The sequence below is a fragment of the Perissodus microlepis genome, chromosome 9 (assembly GCF_051167445.1).
Source record: "Perissodus microlepis isolate ML-2025 ecotype Zambia chromosome 9, ASM5116744v1, whole genome shotgun sequence".
NCBI classification, from domain to species: Eukaryota; Metazoa; Chordata; class Actinopteri; order Cichliformes; family Cichlidae; genus Perissodus; species Perissodus microlepis.
The window spans coordinates 17,709,103-17,725,791 of record NC_140469.1 but is presented as its reverse complement, the minus strand read 5'-3'; the positions used below and the strand labels follow the sequence as shown (position 1 = coordinate 17,725,791).

General features: G+C 40.6%; 1 protein-coding gene across 2 annotated transcripts; it reads left to right on the top strand.

The window, feature by feature from the left end:
* Positions 1–2,692: 2,692 nt before the first annotated feature.
* Positions 2,693–16,669, top strand: plcd1a (phospholipase C, delta 1a). 2 transcript variants are annotated; one of them, XM_084939375.1, is made up of 15 exons: positions 2,693–2,821; positions 6,132–6,290; positions 10,129–10,357; positions 10,442–10,571; positions 10,676–10,904; positions 11,024–11,225; positions 11,569–11,713; positions 11,860–12,012; positions 13,706–13,855; positions 13,947–14,103; positions 14,187–14,303; positions 14,396–14,574; positions 15,134–15,269; positions 15,364–15,513; positions 15,924–16,669. In XM_084939375.1, the coding sequence occupies exons 1-15, from the start codon at positions 2,791–2,793 to the stop codon at positions 16,013–16,015; spliced, it is 2,259 nt and encodes a 752-aa protein (XP_084795501.1). In that variant the 5' UTR covers positions 2,693–2,790; the 3' UTR covers positions 16,016–16,669. The 2 variants fall into 2 exon arrangements, with proteins under 2 accessions (XP_084795501.1, XP_084795500.1); XM_084939374.1 differs by lacking the exon at positions 2,693–2,821 and adding an exon at positions 3,579–4,219.
* Positions 16,670–16,689: the final 20 nt, after the last annotated feature.

Sequence of the window (16,689 nt, the reverse complement as noted above, 5' to 3'; positions counted from 1 at the left end):
CTTCATTCCACACTTGTAAAGCAGCAGAGCTCCTTCTGCCTCTAACTGATTCAACCTTTCAGCCACGAACAACACTTCAGGATAGTAAACTCTGTCCAATGTAATTTGGATAGAGTTTACTATTAAATTTCTCTGAAACCATACAGTTCATTGGGCTGTGAGCTGGAAGGGTAAGAGTGAGGGTAAACTACAGTAAGAATCCAGTAAAATATTTGTGCCACCCTTTGCAGTTTTAGTTTAAAGCCGGGACCGGGATAGCTCAGTAGATAGCATGGTCGCCCCACGATCTGAAGGACGGGGATTCGGTTCCAATGAACAGCTACGCTGAGGTACCCCCGAGGAAGGTACCATCCCTACACACTGGTCCCCGGACGCCTGGTTAGTGGCTGCCCACCGCTTCACTGAGTGAATGGATTGAATGCAGAGAGAGTAATTTCCCCACGGGGATCAATAAAATATACTTCATTATTATTAATATCAGTTCAAAGTTGAGAATATTCAAAGCACAGATTTTCTCAGAAATCATACAGTTCTTTGGGCTGTGAGCCAGAGGAGGAAGAGTGAGGGTGATCCAGAGTAAGAATCCAGTGAAATATTTGGGTCACCTTTAACAGTTTTCCTGTAATAAAAAACAAACAAGCAAACAAACAAACAAACAAAAAACCCCACACATAATCAAAAATACAGTGCAGCAATTTTACTTAGTTGGGGATCAGGTCAGGGTGAACAGGAATGTACAGTATAGTGAGAAGATATTGCTTTGGAAATATATTATCAACTCTTACAGGATATATAAACGTGTTTTTTTTTTTTCAATGCATAGCGCAGGAATTAGAAATTAATTTATATTATATATCAACTGCTAATACTTCAAAACTTGAAGTGGATTGAGAGGTAAAATAGTGAAAATGGCAGGATACAGAAGACTCTGTGTTTCTAAGGCAGTCGGCACCCGTACCGTAACATGCGTAAGAAAAGTGCAACAACATTGTGTTTGCGGCTGGGGGTGCGGCTAGCTTGACGGTGACTTTGCATATGAAGGCTCACTTGACCGCAGTCCCTTTAGGGGATGCCAGAGCATATTATCTGCCTCCATCTCGCCCTATCCTTAGCATCTTCCTCTGTGACACCTGAACCTGCGTCAGGTGTCAGGTGTCTTCACTACATCCATCTTGTAAACCTGCCCTTTCACTTCTGTTTCAAATCACCCCTGACAATCACTCACTCCACCCTGGCTACATTTTCTTCTCCACCTCTCTTGAGCAATGTCAGTTGCTTTGGATGGCTGACCAAAGCAACTTAAAGTGTGAAGCTCATCATTTTTAAACTCAAAGAGTCTAAGCAGTAGTTTCCAGATGACAGGACTCTTTCAGCGTTTGATAAAGTTGAACGAATTTGATAAAATCCCTCTTATTTTCTGTTGGCTCTGATACAGTGAACAGTCTGAGACAATAAACCACCCGATGAAACCAGATATACCCAAAACACAACAAGCACATACCACACTATCATATTGTCTCTTCTGTACACATGCAATTAGTTTTCCAAGAAACTTCGTAGAAAAAAAAGCTGTCTGTCATTGTACAACGTGGGAAGATAAAAAACAAACAAACAGGTTTTAGCTGTTTGTGTAATGCAAGCTGCATTTCAAAGCATTAAAGTGTGGGCATGCGTCTGTGTCACTCGAAATAGCTGCTGCACATGGCAGTGTTATTTAAACACATTTGAAAGTCGTTTGTGTTGAAGAGGCCAACGATTCCAGAACAAAATCTTTCACTGTGTCGATCAGCTCATATGGTGCTCAAGTGGGATTGTCAAAGGGCCAATTGTGAGGCTGGCTTTGTACCTCCTTGTGGTTTGTCAGGCATTTTTTTTTTTTTGCCCACAAGACATGCTCGAACACAAGGGCTCACAGGCCAGAGAAAACAGGGAGACTCTCATAATAAAGCGGCACAAAGAGAGATCTGTCAACAACTAAAAGGAGTCTGTGCAACTAAAGCAAATTTACCTATGTTTCAAAGCAAAGCATCCACATTAAGTGACACACACACACACACACCCAAACCCCCACACACAATTGATCAGGAGCATTCTTGCGTGCACAAGAGATTGACTCTGTGAGAATGAAAATCTGGTTCTGCTTGTTTTTCTTTTTCCACTGCTCAACCTGTTTCTTTAGAGCAGTTCTCATTATGTGTTGAGGCCAGAAGGCTTTAGAGTGAGATTTCGAGATCAGATGTGTTTTTAAAAAGAAAACCGAAGTGACGATGACATGGAGGTGGTATGCTGTGGAGTAATGACAACACTAACCCTGCAGTGCAAAGAGGTATAGGCTAAAGCATGAGGGCTTTAAATGGCAGTTCTGTACCAGACTGGGGCAAAACCCTGAATAAATCACATCACACTTTGGGTGCCAGAATGGCACAAATAACACACAATGGCAATCAGGTCGATGCTGCTACATTATAAAACTATCTGGAGGTTTAAGTTTGACTTTATGAAAGCAAAATTAGTATTTCTTTCCACGTGTGTAATTTTCACTGTAAGAAGACATAAGAATATTCACAGTGCTTTACTTGTCCGACCGGTGTTGCAGTGGGTGTGGAATCGAAAGCACGCAAGAGCGTCCCAAGTGGGTTGGCATTCACTGCACACTGTGTGGAGGGCACCGCGGACAGGATTTATTCCTCCACAGGGCAAAAAGACACGTTTTATGTCCAAGATAGCTCCTGTTATTCAGCCCGGGAACTGCTGCACTGCATATGGTGATTTCTATTAGCTGATATAAAAATGGACCTCAATGGCACATCCAGCAAACTTGGTGAGTTGCTCAAAAATCTGTGCATGTGAGCGCACAGATTTAGTCTACTTGCACTAAAAAGCGCACGTTTTTTAATGTGTTTGATTTATCGATTTTGTGCCAGTTAGAGCACTATTAAGCAAGCTTCATCAAACCCATGTTTATTTTTGATGTTTGAATGAAAGTTGGGTTTGTTTTCTTTTTCTCTCCTCAATAAATAACAAAATCTCCTGTCTAATGTCTAAAATTGAGACAAAAATAACAAATATTAATCAACAGGAGCTTTTAATACTTATGCATATATATCATAAAATAAAAAAAAGAGCCAGTGCTTCTAAACAAAAAAACATTGTGGTTTCCTGGTTAGAGAAATGCTTCACAATTTCTCACGTTCCTTGGTTGCTTTCTGTTGGTTTTCTTTCAACGCACATTTGCCATCCAAAACACTGAGGTGGGCTCCTGGTTTTGGCATCGTGACATGTTTCTGTTACCACGACAATGACACGTTTCATCGAGCTGAACGAATAATATTGAAGGTATTGCAGGTGTTACGTTTCATCTAGTTTTTCACTTTTCTTTCTAACCACACCCAGAGATCGTTGATCAGGTAGCACAGGTTTTTATCGATGAGCTGCAGTTCTTATACATCCTTGTGGATATTAAAACATCCCTCGCTCTTTAAATATCCTATTTAAATTTGCATTTTTTTAAACTACAGGCAAATCCGCTTTTCCCTTAGGATGGCGCTGTTTCACATCTCATTACTAAAATGATTATTACGTAAAATATTCATAAACGTATAGATATATAACATTGCTTTTATTTGTGTTTGGAAGCAGCTACAGCAGCCCGTGAAGACATGAAAATAGTGATGTGTAAAACGCGTACTGCTTTTTTACATAGAAATTTATTTAAAGGCATATTGTAACCTTTTACCTCTGTATAAGCAACCGCAAAATTCTTCTTTAAGCGCACAAGACCTTTTTATTATTGCAGACAAACCTCACTCCGTGAGAGTGATGGCCCACTTAAGTCAGTCAGATGTGTTTCCGACCATTAGAAGTTTTTAAAAAGTTTATCACTAAGATTACAGGTTAGGTGAGAGCAGACTCACACCCTCATAGCGCTGAACGGTTCCTTCAGAGTGTGCAAACAAGGACAGGTAAGCAAAGTTACTGCGGCTCTAACACAGAAACAGATTATTTTTGGGACCCGCCCCATGAGGGGAGATCTACGTGTTGCTTCTCTTCAACGCCGAGCATCGACCCGACCGGCCAGTCTCTTTATCCCACTGGGGTAAACAAGAAAGTTTATCCGAGATGTCTTGTTTTCATAAACGGCCAAAAAGGACAAAATCCGAGGAACAAGCATTTCTGGAACACCTGAAAAAAGTTGCGAAGGAGAACGGAAAACGCCTGGGTGAGTCCTCCAAAGGTGCAAACGCGCTTGAGGCGCCTTCGACCGTTTTGCCAACATTGGCAGGGGCGTGCGCGTAATGTTTGGATAACATGGATTTTGCGAAACTTTATATCTTCATGAGCTTCCTTCATAAGAGGAAAAAAATATCACCAATCACGTGCAGCCTTGGACGATAAATGTTTCTGTCGTGACGTTGAGAATAAACATATGGTTTGTGTTTTGATCCGTGCACTCTAACGCTTTGTGGAGGCTTCCTCGTTGCCTGGAGCGGTAAATTCTTTGACGTTAGGGAAGTTGCAGCGTAAGGGTCTGTGTGATGGAGCTGAAAACGAGGTGACAAATGAGACTACAGACACAGGATGTGCTAAACTTCAATAAGACCTCATGAGCTGAGGGGAAAACCTCTGCGTTGTTCGATTCTCGGGTTTCTGTCTCTTATTGTTTCCCCTTCTAGACAGCATAGTTTCCTGAGTATTAGTCATCTGCACAGAGGAGGGCAGCACAGTATTTATATCTAAATTTCTTTCCATTTTATTGTGTCATTTATAACACAGTCGTAATCTAACAACACTGCATTCCTGTTAAGCAATTAAAAGCCATGTCCTACATGTGTTTTTGTAGGAAAACAGAATTGTTTGATAGTCACATTCCCTACTCAGGTCACATGACATTGTACTGTGTGGGAATGGTTTTCCAATGTGACAAAGACTCACTTTTTGATCGTCAAACTAGTCTTTTTATTTAGGGCAAGGGGGTTGTTTGGCATCCAAACATATGACGTGAACTTGTGCCATCACGCCTCCCTCTCACTTCACAGTTCTTGGAATTTTCTTGTGCTAGCTTGTGTAATTGGGTGCACACAGTAAAGAGCTCTTCCCATCTGAAACTGATTAGTTTGCTTAAAAAAATGCAAACAGAGAAGTTTGATGCGTAAGGAACATGTCAGCGCCTGCTTTCGTAACATGAAGCTGTTGGATGACTGAAAGCGGGCTGCTCTTCTTCACAGTGAAGTAGATTACAAGAAAAGAGGCTTGACAAACACGTAGAAGGTGCTCAGAGCAAAGCCTCCAACAGAAAGCCTGACTGGGCAGGGGTGGTACAGCGCTGGCCAGTCCTCCTCCCTGGCTGCAGAGAGGCCAGAGACTCATAAACAGCCTCTGTGGGCTTGTGGTGTGATCTGGGCGAAAAAGAAATGTCTGTTATGCTGCGATCCTGCCCACAGCCATAAAAACACTCCCTTCTGAGTCGTATTTAATGTGTTATCCTCAAATGCCCTCTGTTTACTTAGAAAGTGTTGCATATTCTCAGTCTCAGTTAGAGAGAATTTTATAATTCATAAAGCTGTGTGAAACAAACACTTTTACACTGATAAACGCCAGCACTGATTAACAAATATGCTTTGAGTCATTCGTTCAGATGATAGCACACACCCTTCCCAGAATGCAACACTCAGCAAATTGCTGCACCTGAATGATAGGCTATTGTCTCTATTTGTCTGAAATGTTGTGATACACTGCACTGTACTACAGTACGACAGGTGTGCTGGGGATAAAAAAGACACAGGACTGCACATAGCTTAGATTTTATTCTAGATATAGATGGTTCCAAAAGTCTTTGTTGGTACTCGTGTATGACAGCCATACGGGACCTATAAATTAATTTAAGGTGTAACTAATAATGCTTATCTTCATTTTCTGTCACATATACTGTTAAACTGGTGCATCCTCATATTAAACATGGCTAAAATTGCAAGTATTGATAGCATATTGATCAGTTTTATTTATAACATTTATTTACTTCTGTTATTAATGCTCAGTTTATTGCAATATCTAACCAAGTGTACTTTATGTATATTTTAAAATACAGAAGGCAGAAACTTGCGTGACTGCTCCTTTTGTCCTCACACCCGCAGGTTTGGAGGGAGATTCAGATCTCCAGTTCTTGTTGTTGGGAGGAAAACTGGTCAAGGTTCGCTCAAAATCCTGGAAGCATGGCCGCTACTTCAAACTGGAGGAAGACTGCCAGACCTTTTCGCATGAGTCGAAGAAAGCATTCAAGCAAAACCACACCTGTGAGTGTAACCTCTGTGCTTACTTTATTATATATGTTTGTATATTTACATGCCCAGCGTTCCATCCAGCCAGCCATTGTCTTCCACATATCCCGGACAGGCCTCCAGTCTGTTGCAGGTCCATGTACAAGTTCTGTGTTCCATTTAAATTATTTTAGTCTGATGAGAACATCTACCTTTTTGACCCGCAGACCGCTCTTCTATTATTCTGTCTGCTAAGAGCTCTCCTTTCAGATCTTAACAAAAGCGTATTCCCTTACAGCACACACACACACAAGCACACCCTCATATGACAATAGTAGTGAATATGTGTGAAAACAGCTCCATGCTGATAGGTACTGTGGTGTGGCGAAAGCTGGACTGGGAAATACTAGTGTGACTCCCAGCTGTATGTTTGTCTGTGTGTGTTAGAGAGACTATTTTCCTTAGGTTTTCGGTTCAGTGAGCCACTGTCTGGCTGTGAATGTACAGCATGTGTGCATCCACTGGGACTCAGGTAGCTCAGGTTTCCGAGCTCACCTCTGCCCTGCACTTGAGCCTTGAACAAACACTGAGAATAATGACTCTAATATTCTCTTTACAAACACGATGTTTTCTAACGTTACCAAGCTTTCTTACAGATGGGCCTACACAGGAATTTCTTTGTTTACGGAAATAAGCTGCTATTTTATTGCTTTCCTGTGGGCTCCAGCTGCATTTACCAGTCAGCTCTAAAGCGCTTTGATTAAAATAGAGGAGATTGTGGGAGGACAGTATGTATTGTTTTTTTTACCATATTTTTCATGAGAGCATCTGCTGCTGTGCTTTACTCAAGTCAAATTTGTCAGCTTGAAAAGCTGGCTTAGCCTACTTATGTCACTGACAGCATAGCTTAGTTTGGGCAATTTAACGAGGTTGTAATCCATCTATTGATCCATCCACTGATCCACTCAATAACTGATCCATTAATCTATCAATCGATTATTTTGTGCGTATCCTTCCTCCTAGGGGAGCTTTCCCAGGCCAGATGAGATATATAATCGCTCTAGTGGATTCTGGGTTCCACCCTGGGTTTTCCTTCCAGCTGGGAAAGCCTGGAAAACCTCCAAAGCTAACTGCCCATGAGACATCCTAATTAGATGCCCAAACTGGTATTTAATGGCTGTACTCAAAGCTCCCTCTGGATGTTCAAGGTCCTTACTCTTTCTAATGTGGATTCCAGCCACCCTAAGAAGGAAACTCATTGTATTATGACCTTTTTCTAATAATTACAGGTGAGCACTGGAACATAGAGTGACTGACATTCAAAGTTGTTCTTTTTGTTTTGTTTGTTCGCTCACTGGCACGGCTATCTAACCCTTAACTCAAACTTCCCTTTGAGGAAAAGACTGTTAGAAACAACAGAGTGAACTTTCGTCAGGCCATCACAAAACTCTCTTTGTGTAAACATTTCATGTGGTATTCGAACAATGTCTGCGTGACACGGATAACACGACTTGGACATTGTGGCAAGTCTCTCCAGATGGGATTCCCTGAAATTGGTCCAAATTCACAACCTCTGTTTTGTTGGAGATAATGTGCATGCACAGATCAACCAAACACTCCATTTTCTGCTGAGTGCTTTTAAGGTATTTTAGTCATCCAGCAATCAGCTGAGGCAGGGCTTGGAAAACATGGGTGTGTTTCACTCCACTGCCCCCTCAATGTGTTGTTTTTGTTTTTACCTATTTTGAACTTTAGATTCCTTCAAAGTAGAATGATTCATTAGCTTCTCTAACTTTGGGATGCAGGGAGTAGATGTGGAGTGATTGTGGCCCAGCCATAATATATGGCCTCGTGGCTAAGCCTGGAGTCTTTTGCTGTTTTGTTACAAGGGCCTGTGCTGCTGTGTAGTGCAATGACATCACACGCGGCAGTGCATGCTCTTCCGTACATTAAGGCCAGCTCTATTGCACAACAATAGAGCTGGCCTCCGATGCATTGGCTGCATCAGTGTGCAGTGACCTTTTGTGTATGTATGTTGCCTTTGTATGGGTGATATAGATAAACATTTTAGTCCGAGACACTTTGATTGTATGGGTGCATGTGTTTGAAAAGAGGTTCAGGAGAGGTCAGATTGTATAAAAATGTTTTAAAGTGCAGTAAAGTCAAAATCAAATTTGGAGTGGGCTTGTGTTGCAAAAGAATTCAGGTTTACAGGAGATAACAACAAAATGTTGGAGAACCCATCTGTTAGGCCTAAAAACGACTCTTAAACATTAAGACTGTTTGGGTAAAATGGCTCAATCTGGTTTATTATAAACATGATTTAGTAGTACGTTTGACAGCAGGACATTCATGAAGACTTGCTGTTGCAATGTTGTAAATAGTCTATTACAGATTAATCTGCATAAATCAAATTTTTTCATCCTAGCAAGGATTATCTGTAATGAAATTATTTCCCAACTCAACTTGGTTGACCATTTTAGCTTCTTTTGCCTAATTTTTTGCTTTTATGGCCTACAGTGTTGAGTCAAGAGCTCTGTTTTCAGCAGGATTCATCCGTTTCCACAGAAAAGCTCTGATAAGCCAACTGTTTACACACTGTCTTGTACCAAAAAAAGATAGTGACTAGCTCGTGAACATGGTGCAGCATTTAGCTGCTCTCAAGAGTTTGTGAAGGCCATTGGCTAAGGCTTTATAGTGATCAAAAATATAACAAAAATGTTATGCTAATTTTGATGTCCTGTAAATAGACAAGGCTTGCTAAAAAAGCAACGGTAGCACTTTCTTGGTACCACATTATGCATTTTTTACACACATAAAATATCAAAAAGTCAGCCTTTGATTCATAAATGTTGTCGGGGTCCCACCAGTGCATGCAGAAAGTTGCCTGGAAGACATAAGTTTTGTGCTGCAGATTTGTGAGTGAAGGCAACAGATGTGGCCTGTTGAGACAAAAGCCTTCCTGTAGATAAGATAGAAAAACAGTTTCAGTTGTAACCACTGGGACAAAAAGTCGGCCGCCACAAGATATGGACTTATCTTAGGAAAGACTGTGTGTCAAGGGATAATAATGGCTGAATGCTACCATCCTGATAGCTGTTGTTAATGCCAGAAATAAAAGATGTTACATTTTAGACAACATAGCAGTTAATAATGAATATATTAAAATAATCACAATTTGCTTTTTATGATATAGATTAGAGGTGTCATACCTGAATTTTTAAAAATATTTTGCTTTTTCACTTTTCCTCAGTCCACTCCTTGTACACGATGATTGTTTTCAAATAACTTTTCCCAACAAGCTACAAGCTAAAAACCTGGCATGGTGTGCAGTGTGTCCTTAAAAAATTTGAGGAATTGGAGCAGTCCGAGCAGTGACTTTGAGGATCTTGTTAAAATTAATTATGCATGGAGAAAAGTACAGTGAGATTTTAACCCACCGTGCAATACCTAAAAAACTATCTACTGCAGATGAAAAGTGTCCAAAAAGCATGTTATTAAGAAAGAGGAAAAAATTTTGTTTGGAGCTGCATTTCAGCCAGTGGTCATGTCAGATTTTGATCTGCAAAGCATCTGAATGGCAATGGCTTCATTTTTTTTTATCATGGCAGTGATCCCAAACACTTTGCCAATCTATTAAAGCATACCTGGATAGAAAATAACAAACTGGAACACTAACAGTCATGGATTGGCCTCTCCAGAGCAACATTCTCCTCAACATTACTGAAGCAGTGTGGGATCGTCTTGATAGAGGCTGTATTGAAGAATACAGATGGGCTTACCAAATATTGACTTTGAGGCTATTAAAACACTAACCTTCAGTGATTTCTCAGGGCCACACTTTCTAACAAACACCCCTTCACTCTCCAAACAGTCTCCATTGATGACATTGAATCGGTTCGAAAGGGCCGCCACTCTGAGGGCCTTAAAAAATACACCGATGCCAGCGTTGAAGACCTCTGCTTCTCCATCATCTTCAAGGGGCGCAAGAAGAATCTCGACCTGATGGCAGAATCTCCGGAAGATGTAAATAAGTGGGTCAGCAGCCTGGAGAAGGTCATCAACAACATGCACAACCTCAGTAACCAGAAGAAGAGCGAACAGTATCCTTAGCAAACTCCTAAATAGAGAAATGTGTTTGCATGTTTTTGTGCGTAATACATCAAATCCTTACATCTGAATGCCAGCTGGATATTCAGCTGCATACGTAAGGCTGACAAGAATGGCGACAACATGATGTCACTAAAGGAGGTGAAACACTTCTTGAGGCAGATCAATGTTGAGGTTGATGATTCTTACGCAGCGGACCTTTTTAAGGTGAGACCTTGTCAGAAAATTACAAAATATATCTTTAAAATTCACTGTTAATCTTTCATAAAATGTTAGATCTGGTTAAATAATTCACTGATTGTGTTGCACAGAAATGTGACACATCCAATTCAGGTACCCTGGAAGGCGAAGAGATCAAGCAATTCTACGACATGCTGACACACCGTGAGGAGATTGATGTCATTTATGGGAAATATGCTCAAACAGAGGGTCAGATGAGCGACAGAGACCTGCTGAACTTTCTGCTGAACGAGCAGCGGGAGCAGGCGACTGCAGAGGACGCCCACAGGCTGATTGAGAAATATGAAGTGGATAAAACAGGTAGACTTACTCTGGACACCAGAGAATGATAAAATTACAGTAACCATATTATTAAAGCTTTAACTCAACTGTGTTATACACAATTTTCCACTCAACACTTTCATCCATTTGTGTCACAGCAAAGCAGAACAATCGCATGACCAAAGATGGCTTCCTGATGTACCTGCAGCAGGACGACGGCTGTATTTTGAACCCAGCCCACAGATCTGTGTATCAGGACATGAACCAGCCCCTCAACCATTACTACATCTCCTCCTCACACAACACATACCTGATGGCAGACCAACTCAAAGGGCCAAGCAGCACAGAAGCCTACATAAAGTAAATTTTGCAGAATTACTTTTATACCGACAGCATTAAACAAAGGTGAAATAGAAGCATGGAATAAATGTGCTACTTTGGATAGATGTTTTTTATAATATTAATGGCTTATCTTTTAAAAATATGCATCAGCCTCCAGGTAGACTGAACTGAAGTTCTGACATGCCTGTTTTAGACCACCCTAGTAGTTCCTAGGCCTTTATAAAATACTGTTTTGGGATCCAGGAGTTTTTGGTGGAACAGAAGTCACAGCACAGGAATCTCTCTATTTTCACAGGCAAAGTTCATGAGTTTCAGGGATGTAAAATCACTAATTGGTCATGAATGTTTTCTTTGCTTGCAGAGCGCTGATGAAGAGTTGCCGATGCGTGGAACTGGACTGTTGGGACGGGGCTAATGGAGAACCTGTTATTTACCATGGCCATACACTCACATCCAAAGTGCTCTTCAAAGATGTTATCAAAGCCATCAAAGACTACGCCTTCAAAGTACGTGAGATATTCACTGACTTTGGATGTTTTACTCTGCCTATGTTGGAGACCGCATTGAATTCCCAGCCCTTTCCTCGCCTTAACACATTAGAAACTGGAAAAGGTCTGAAGTTCACCTTCACATTGTTTCCTTTGTTTTCCAGACTTCCCAGTACCCAGTGATTCTGTCTCTGGAGAACCATTGTACAGTTGAGCAACAGAAGCTTATGGCCCGTCATTTGGTCTTCTTCCTGGGTGATGCTCTGGTCAAAAAGCCTCTGGGTGACACCATGCCAACTAACTTCCCATCACCTGAGGTGTGGAACCCATTATCTGTATTCAATGACATACGATATATCATCTTGGGATCTTTACCCTAATAAAAAAAATAACCAAAGGAAGACCACACCTTAACATTTTCATTCCTAACACACTACTGTGCCAGATTTCTCACTTTGCTGTTTTCCTTAACGTGACCCAAGTTTTGTTTAGGAAACAAAGCTAATGTGATACAAGACATCATCGATCTATAGCCTCAGATAAAGCTTGTCTCACTTTGCACCTACTGAGTAGCTAATGATTTGCTGTAACAGCTGAGTGAGTGTGTTTGAGACAACACCTTGTTTGATAACAGAGACTTCTAGTGAACAGAATTTAGTCTCCAAATACAATACAATAATAAATGCTAGAAACAGATTTACATGTCATACATGAAATAAGTGTTGATCACCTACAACCCAGCCACAATGCTGATTCCCACTGACTGGGTTCTTATGTGTTTAAAGCTCACCTGTCCACAGAAACAATTTTTTTCCATTCCAACCTCTCCACAGGAGAAATGGTGAATATGATCTAGAGAACACCATCCCCACAGTCAAGCACAGAGGTGGAAGCTTTATGCTTGGAGCTGTTTTTCTGCTAAGGGTACAGAATGACTTCACTTCATTGAGGGGCCAATGGACAGAGCCATATATCATTAAATCTTGGATGACAACCTCCTTCCCTGAATATTTATAAAAAATATATATATAAATATGGGTCATGGATGGGTCTTCCAGCATGACCCAGCATTCAAATCAGTGACTAAAACCATTATGTCAAGGCAACAAATAAGTGGCTAAAGAATAAGCACATTAGCTCACGGAGAGGCCTACCCAGTCTCCAGACCTCAGTCCTTCAGAAAAGCTGTGGAGGGAGCTGAAAGTTTGAGTTGCCAAAAAGCTAAAATTTCAGGTAAGAAAATCCCCAAAAGTGGGCGTAGGGTTTTCAGTGCAAGAAACGTTTTGTCACTCATTGGGAGTGGGAGAAAAGAAAATCCAGATAACCAGAATCAACTTTTTGGGAAGAAAGCTAAAAGATTTAGAGCGTGTTTGTAAAGATGAATGCCAAAACCCCTGCTGAGATATGTGCAAACCTGGTGACCAACTACAAGAACCTAAGTACTAAGTCGTGTTTTGGTTGAGGATAAAAAGGGATTAAAAACATCCCTCAATGACGGCTGAATCAGTTTCTAACTTCTGCTTATTGTACTTTTTCTGGATTTTTTAAATAACAGTCTGTCCCTTTCCATTAAAAGGAAACTAGCATAAAGATTACAGACTGTTCATTTCCTTGTAAGTACGCAAACTTACAAATTCGACAGGGGTCTCAAATCATTATTTCCCCCACTTTTATGTGTTACTTTGGGAATCTGCTACAAAATGATTGGAAGACCTTGACAACTGAAAAAGACAAGAAATAGAGAGAGAGAGAGGAAATAAAAATATTTTAAATTCAGCTCCCATGAAGTGGATGCCTGTGGCATTTTCAGCCTCAACACAAATTTAAGTTATGCTTTAGTCTATTGGCTGTTTGGAGGGTGACTATCAGGAACGCAGTCTCTGTTGTCACAAAGTTAAATGTGTGCCTTTCTATATTAAGCAAAGCAACTTTGATTTCCAAAGCACAGCACCGTGTGTACCTTAAGTGTTAGAAATGACACAACAAAACACATTTTGTGTCTCTTTGTAGGCACTTAAGGGAAAGTTCCTCATCAAGGGAAAACGACTGAACAAACTGGATTCGATCTTCACCAATAACAACGTGATAGAGGATGGCACCGTGTCTGAGGAGGACGAAGCTGCAGAGTGTAAGGAGAATAGCCAGAAAGAAAAACCAAAGGTGTGCCAAAGGCTCTTTACTCATTTACAAGGAATTGAAATAACAATTTTCAGTTTCAGATTTCACATTTGTCTCTCTGTTCTTGTTTCAGAAATCAAATATCAAACTTGACAAAGAGCTCTCAGACATCGTCATCTACTGTAAGAGCGTGCACTTTAACAGCTTTGAACACGCCAGAGAAAACCAGGCCTTCTATGAAATGTCGTCCTTCAAGGAGAGTAAAGCATTCAACCTGGCTGAGACCTCAGGTAAACGCATGCTGCATTAACTGTCTTTACTGCCATGCTAGAACTCACAGTTTAAAAAAAACATCTGCTTTAACTTGTTGTAGCTACTGCCTTCATGCACCACAACATGGACAAACTCAGCAGGATCTACCCTGCTGGCTCCAGAACCGACTCCTCCAACTATAATCCGGTGCCCATGTGGAACGTTGGCTGCCAGATAGGTGTGCTCCAATACGCAGCAAGCAAACTAACGTAAACCAATTAAAACTAATGAAACAGTTTGACGCTTTTTCCTCTTTGATTTGGTTTTTAGTGGCGTTGAACTTCCAGACTAACTCAAAGGAGATGCACTTAAACCAGGGACGGTTTCTGCTGAACGGCTTCTGCGGCTACATCCTGAAACCTGAATTTCAGAGAAGCCTGTCCTCTCAGTTTAACCCCAACACACTTACCGAAGGGTCGTGGCTGAAGAAGAAGATCTTTCATGTCATGGTGGGAGTTTTTTCCAGAAAGATAAGCCTATATTAGAGGTTAACGGTGTCCTGTGGAATTTCCTTTTTAAAAGAAAACAAAGTTCACAAAGTTTACAGTATGTGTAGTGTCAACTTGCTAATGAGCTTTAATCATTTCCCCTAGCTCTGGCCTAGAAGTTTGAATCCTTTTATCTTTGTTTGCCAGCTTGCAGCTATTTAAAGGAATTTTAACACAATCATTGGCTGAATAGTTACTGACATAACCTATCTTGAAAAGAGGAGCTACTTTTAATGTTTTTTAATCCTCAAGTCCTTTTATTACATTTTGTATTTCTAGTTATGATCTGCACAGTAGCTAGTAGCACTTAAAATAAAGAAAGTGGATTTTTAGCCTTTTTTAACCACTGATTATGCCACCACTTGATAAACAGATTAATCATCATGCTGGTGGTGAAAGCATCGAAGCGTGCTGTGGAAGCTGGATATCATGCTGTAGATATCTAATCAGATCTGAACGTAGACTGTAGTTGGACTGTCACGTGATCACGTCTGTGCATTTTTGTCTCACAATTCAACAGGTGATCTCAGCTCAGCAGTTACCTAAAATCAACAAGGAAAAGCAAAAATCCATTGTAGACCCTCTGGTGAAGGTGGAGATCCATGGTGTCCAGGCAGACAATGCCAGCAAGGAAACACATCACATTGAAAATAATGGTGAGCGTTATATGTGCAAGTATAGCATAAGTGCACTTACTTGTCAAACACTTTTTCAAAGAATTTAGAAAAACACAGATATTCGTCCTTGCAGGATTCAACCCTATGTGGAATAAGAAATTCCAGTTTGACATAAGTGTGCCAGAGCTGGCCTTGGTGCGATTTCTGTTGGAGGACCACGACACAGCATCGCAGAACGATTTTATCGGGCAGTACTGTCTGCCACTCACCAGCGTACAGAACGGTAAGAAAGCTCACAGATTTGATGAAGCTAACACGATAAAGCAACGCGACACCAACTCAGAGTTAGCAACAATCTAATTTTCGAAGAGGCCGATGACTGAAATGGTCTGTGCGGTAATTAAAATATCGAAGTGTTAAGACAGCATCCTCTCTTTTCAGTGCTCGCTCACAGCTTTGACTTTCTTTGTGCACTATTATCACATTATTATCTTCTTTAATTCCACTTTAAACATACTTTTTCTCCCTTATTTAATTCTTCTGTGTGGACCGCAACAACACAGAAATTAAACAGATACAAATTCATGCAAATCATAGCTCAAGTGATTGTTTTGCATCTTTTTTTTGTGCTACGCTTTAGGAAACAGCTTCTCATTTTGCCGACAAAGCTCACGTTCGCTTCCTGTTTTCCAGGATATCGCCATGTCCCGGTGCTCAACAAGAGAGGGGACAACATTTCTTCTGCCAGTCTGTTTGTGCACCTCATGCTCCTGGATGCCCCGTAGGCCTGTTTGCAAAAAGAAAACCAAACCAACTTCACGTCTTTTGTAAATTCTAATGGAATTTAAAGCCCAGATTTTAAAGCTAAATAACTTGACTCTAGTTTTCGTTTTGTTTTTTTACATACCACAGCTGCTGACTCACAAGTGTCTGACACTTTTAGGTCATTGTATAATTTTAGCTTTTTAAAAGCCGGTTTGGTGGAGAGCCTTTAAAGTGACAAAGAAAGAATGAAGTGAATGAGAGGAAAAGTAGCCAACTATATTCACCATTCTCTGGAGAAGTTTAATAATTAATGTGCATTATTATGTGAGTTTTGTGTGAATCCCACCTGAAATATACTAGATTCTCAGCAGCTTTACGGGATAGTCTTATGAGACTTGATTTAAACTTTGTCCATCTTGATGCCATAAGAGTGATAATGACAATGTTGATAGCAAGTGACATAGTTTGTCTGTGTGCTTCTGTCCTTTCATTATGAATGCATTATGAATGCTCCCAGCATTGTATATAGAAGATTTTCAAGATGGTGCCTGAAACAAGTTCTAATATTTTGTGTCATGGTTTATTTGTGTCTTCCATTGCTCTACAGCATTTTTACAGTTCACACATTTTTGCACTAGCTCTTGAATTAAACCACTCCCCGAATCCCCGGTCAATGGTTTTCTGTTTATTCACT

Excerpts from the sequence above, each read along its gene's own strand:
- plcd1a (XM_084939374.1), top strand. The coding sequence starts at position 4,120 with ATGTCTTGTTTTCATAAACGGCCAAAAAGGACAAAATCCGAGGAACAA. Across the intron at positions 10,572-10,675 it reads ACGCAGCGGACCTTTTTAAG|AAATGTGACACATCCAATTC; the intron begins GTGAGACCTTGT and ends TGTGTTGCACAG. Across the intron at positions 14,304-14,395 it reads GAACGTTGGCTGCCAGATAG|TGGCGTTGAACTTCCAGACT; the intron begins GTGTGCTCCAAT and ends TTTGGTTTTTAG.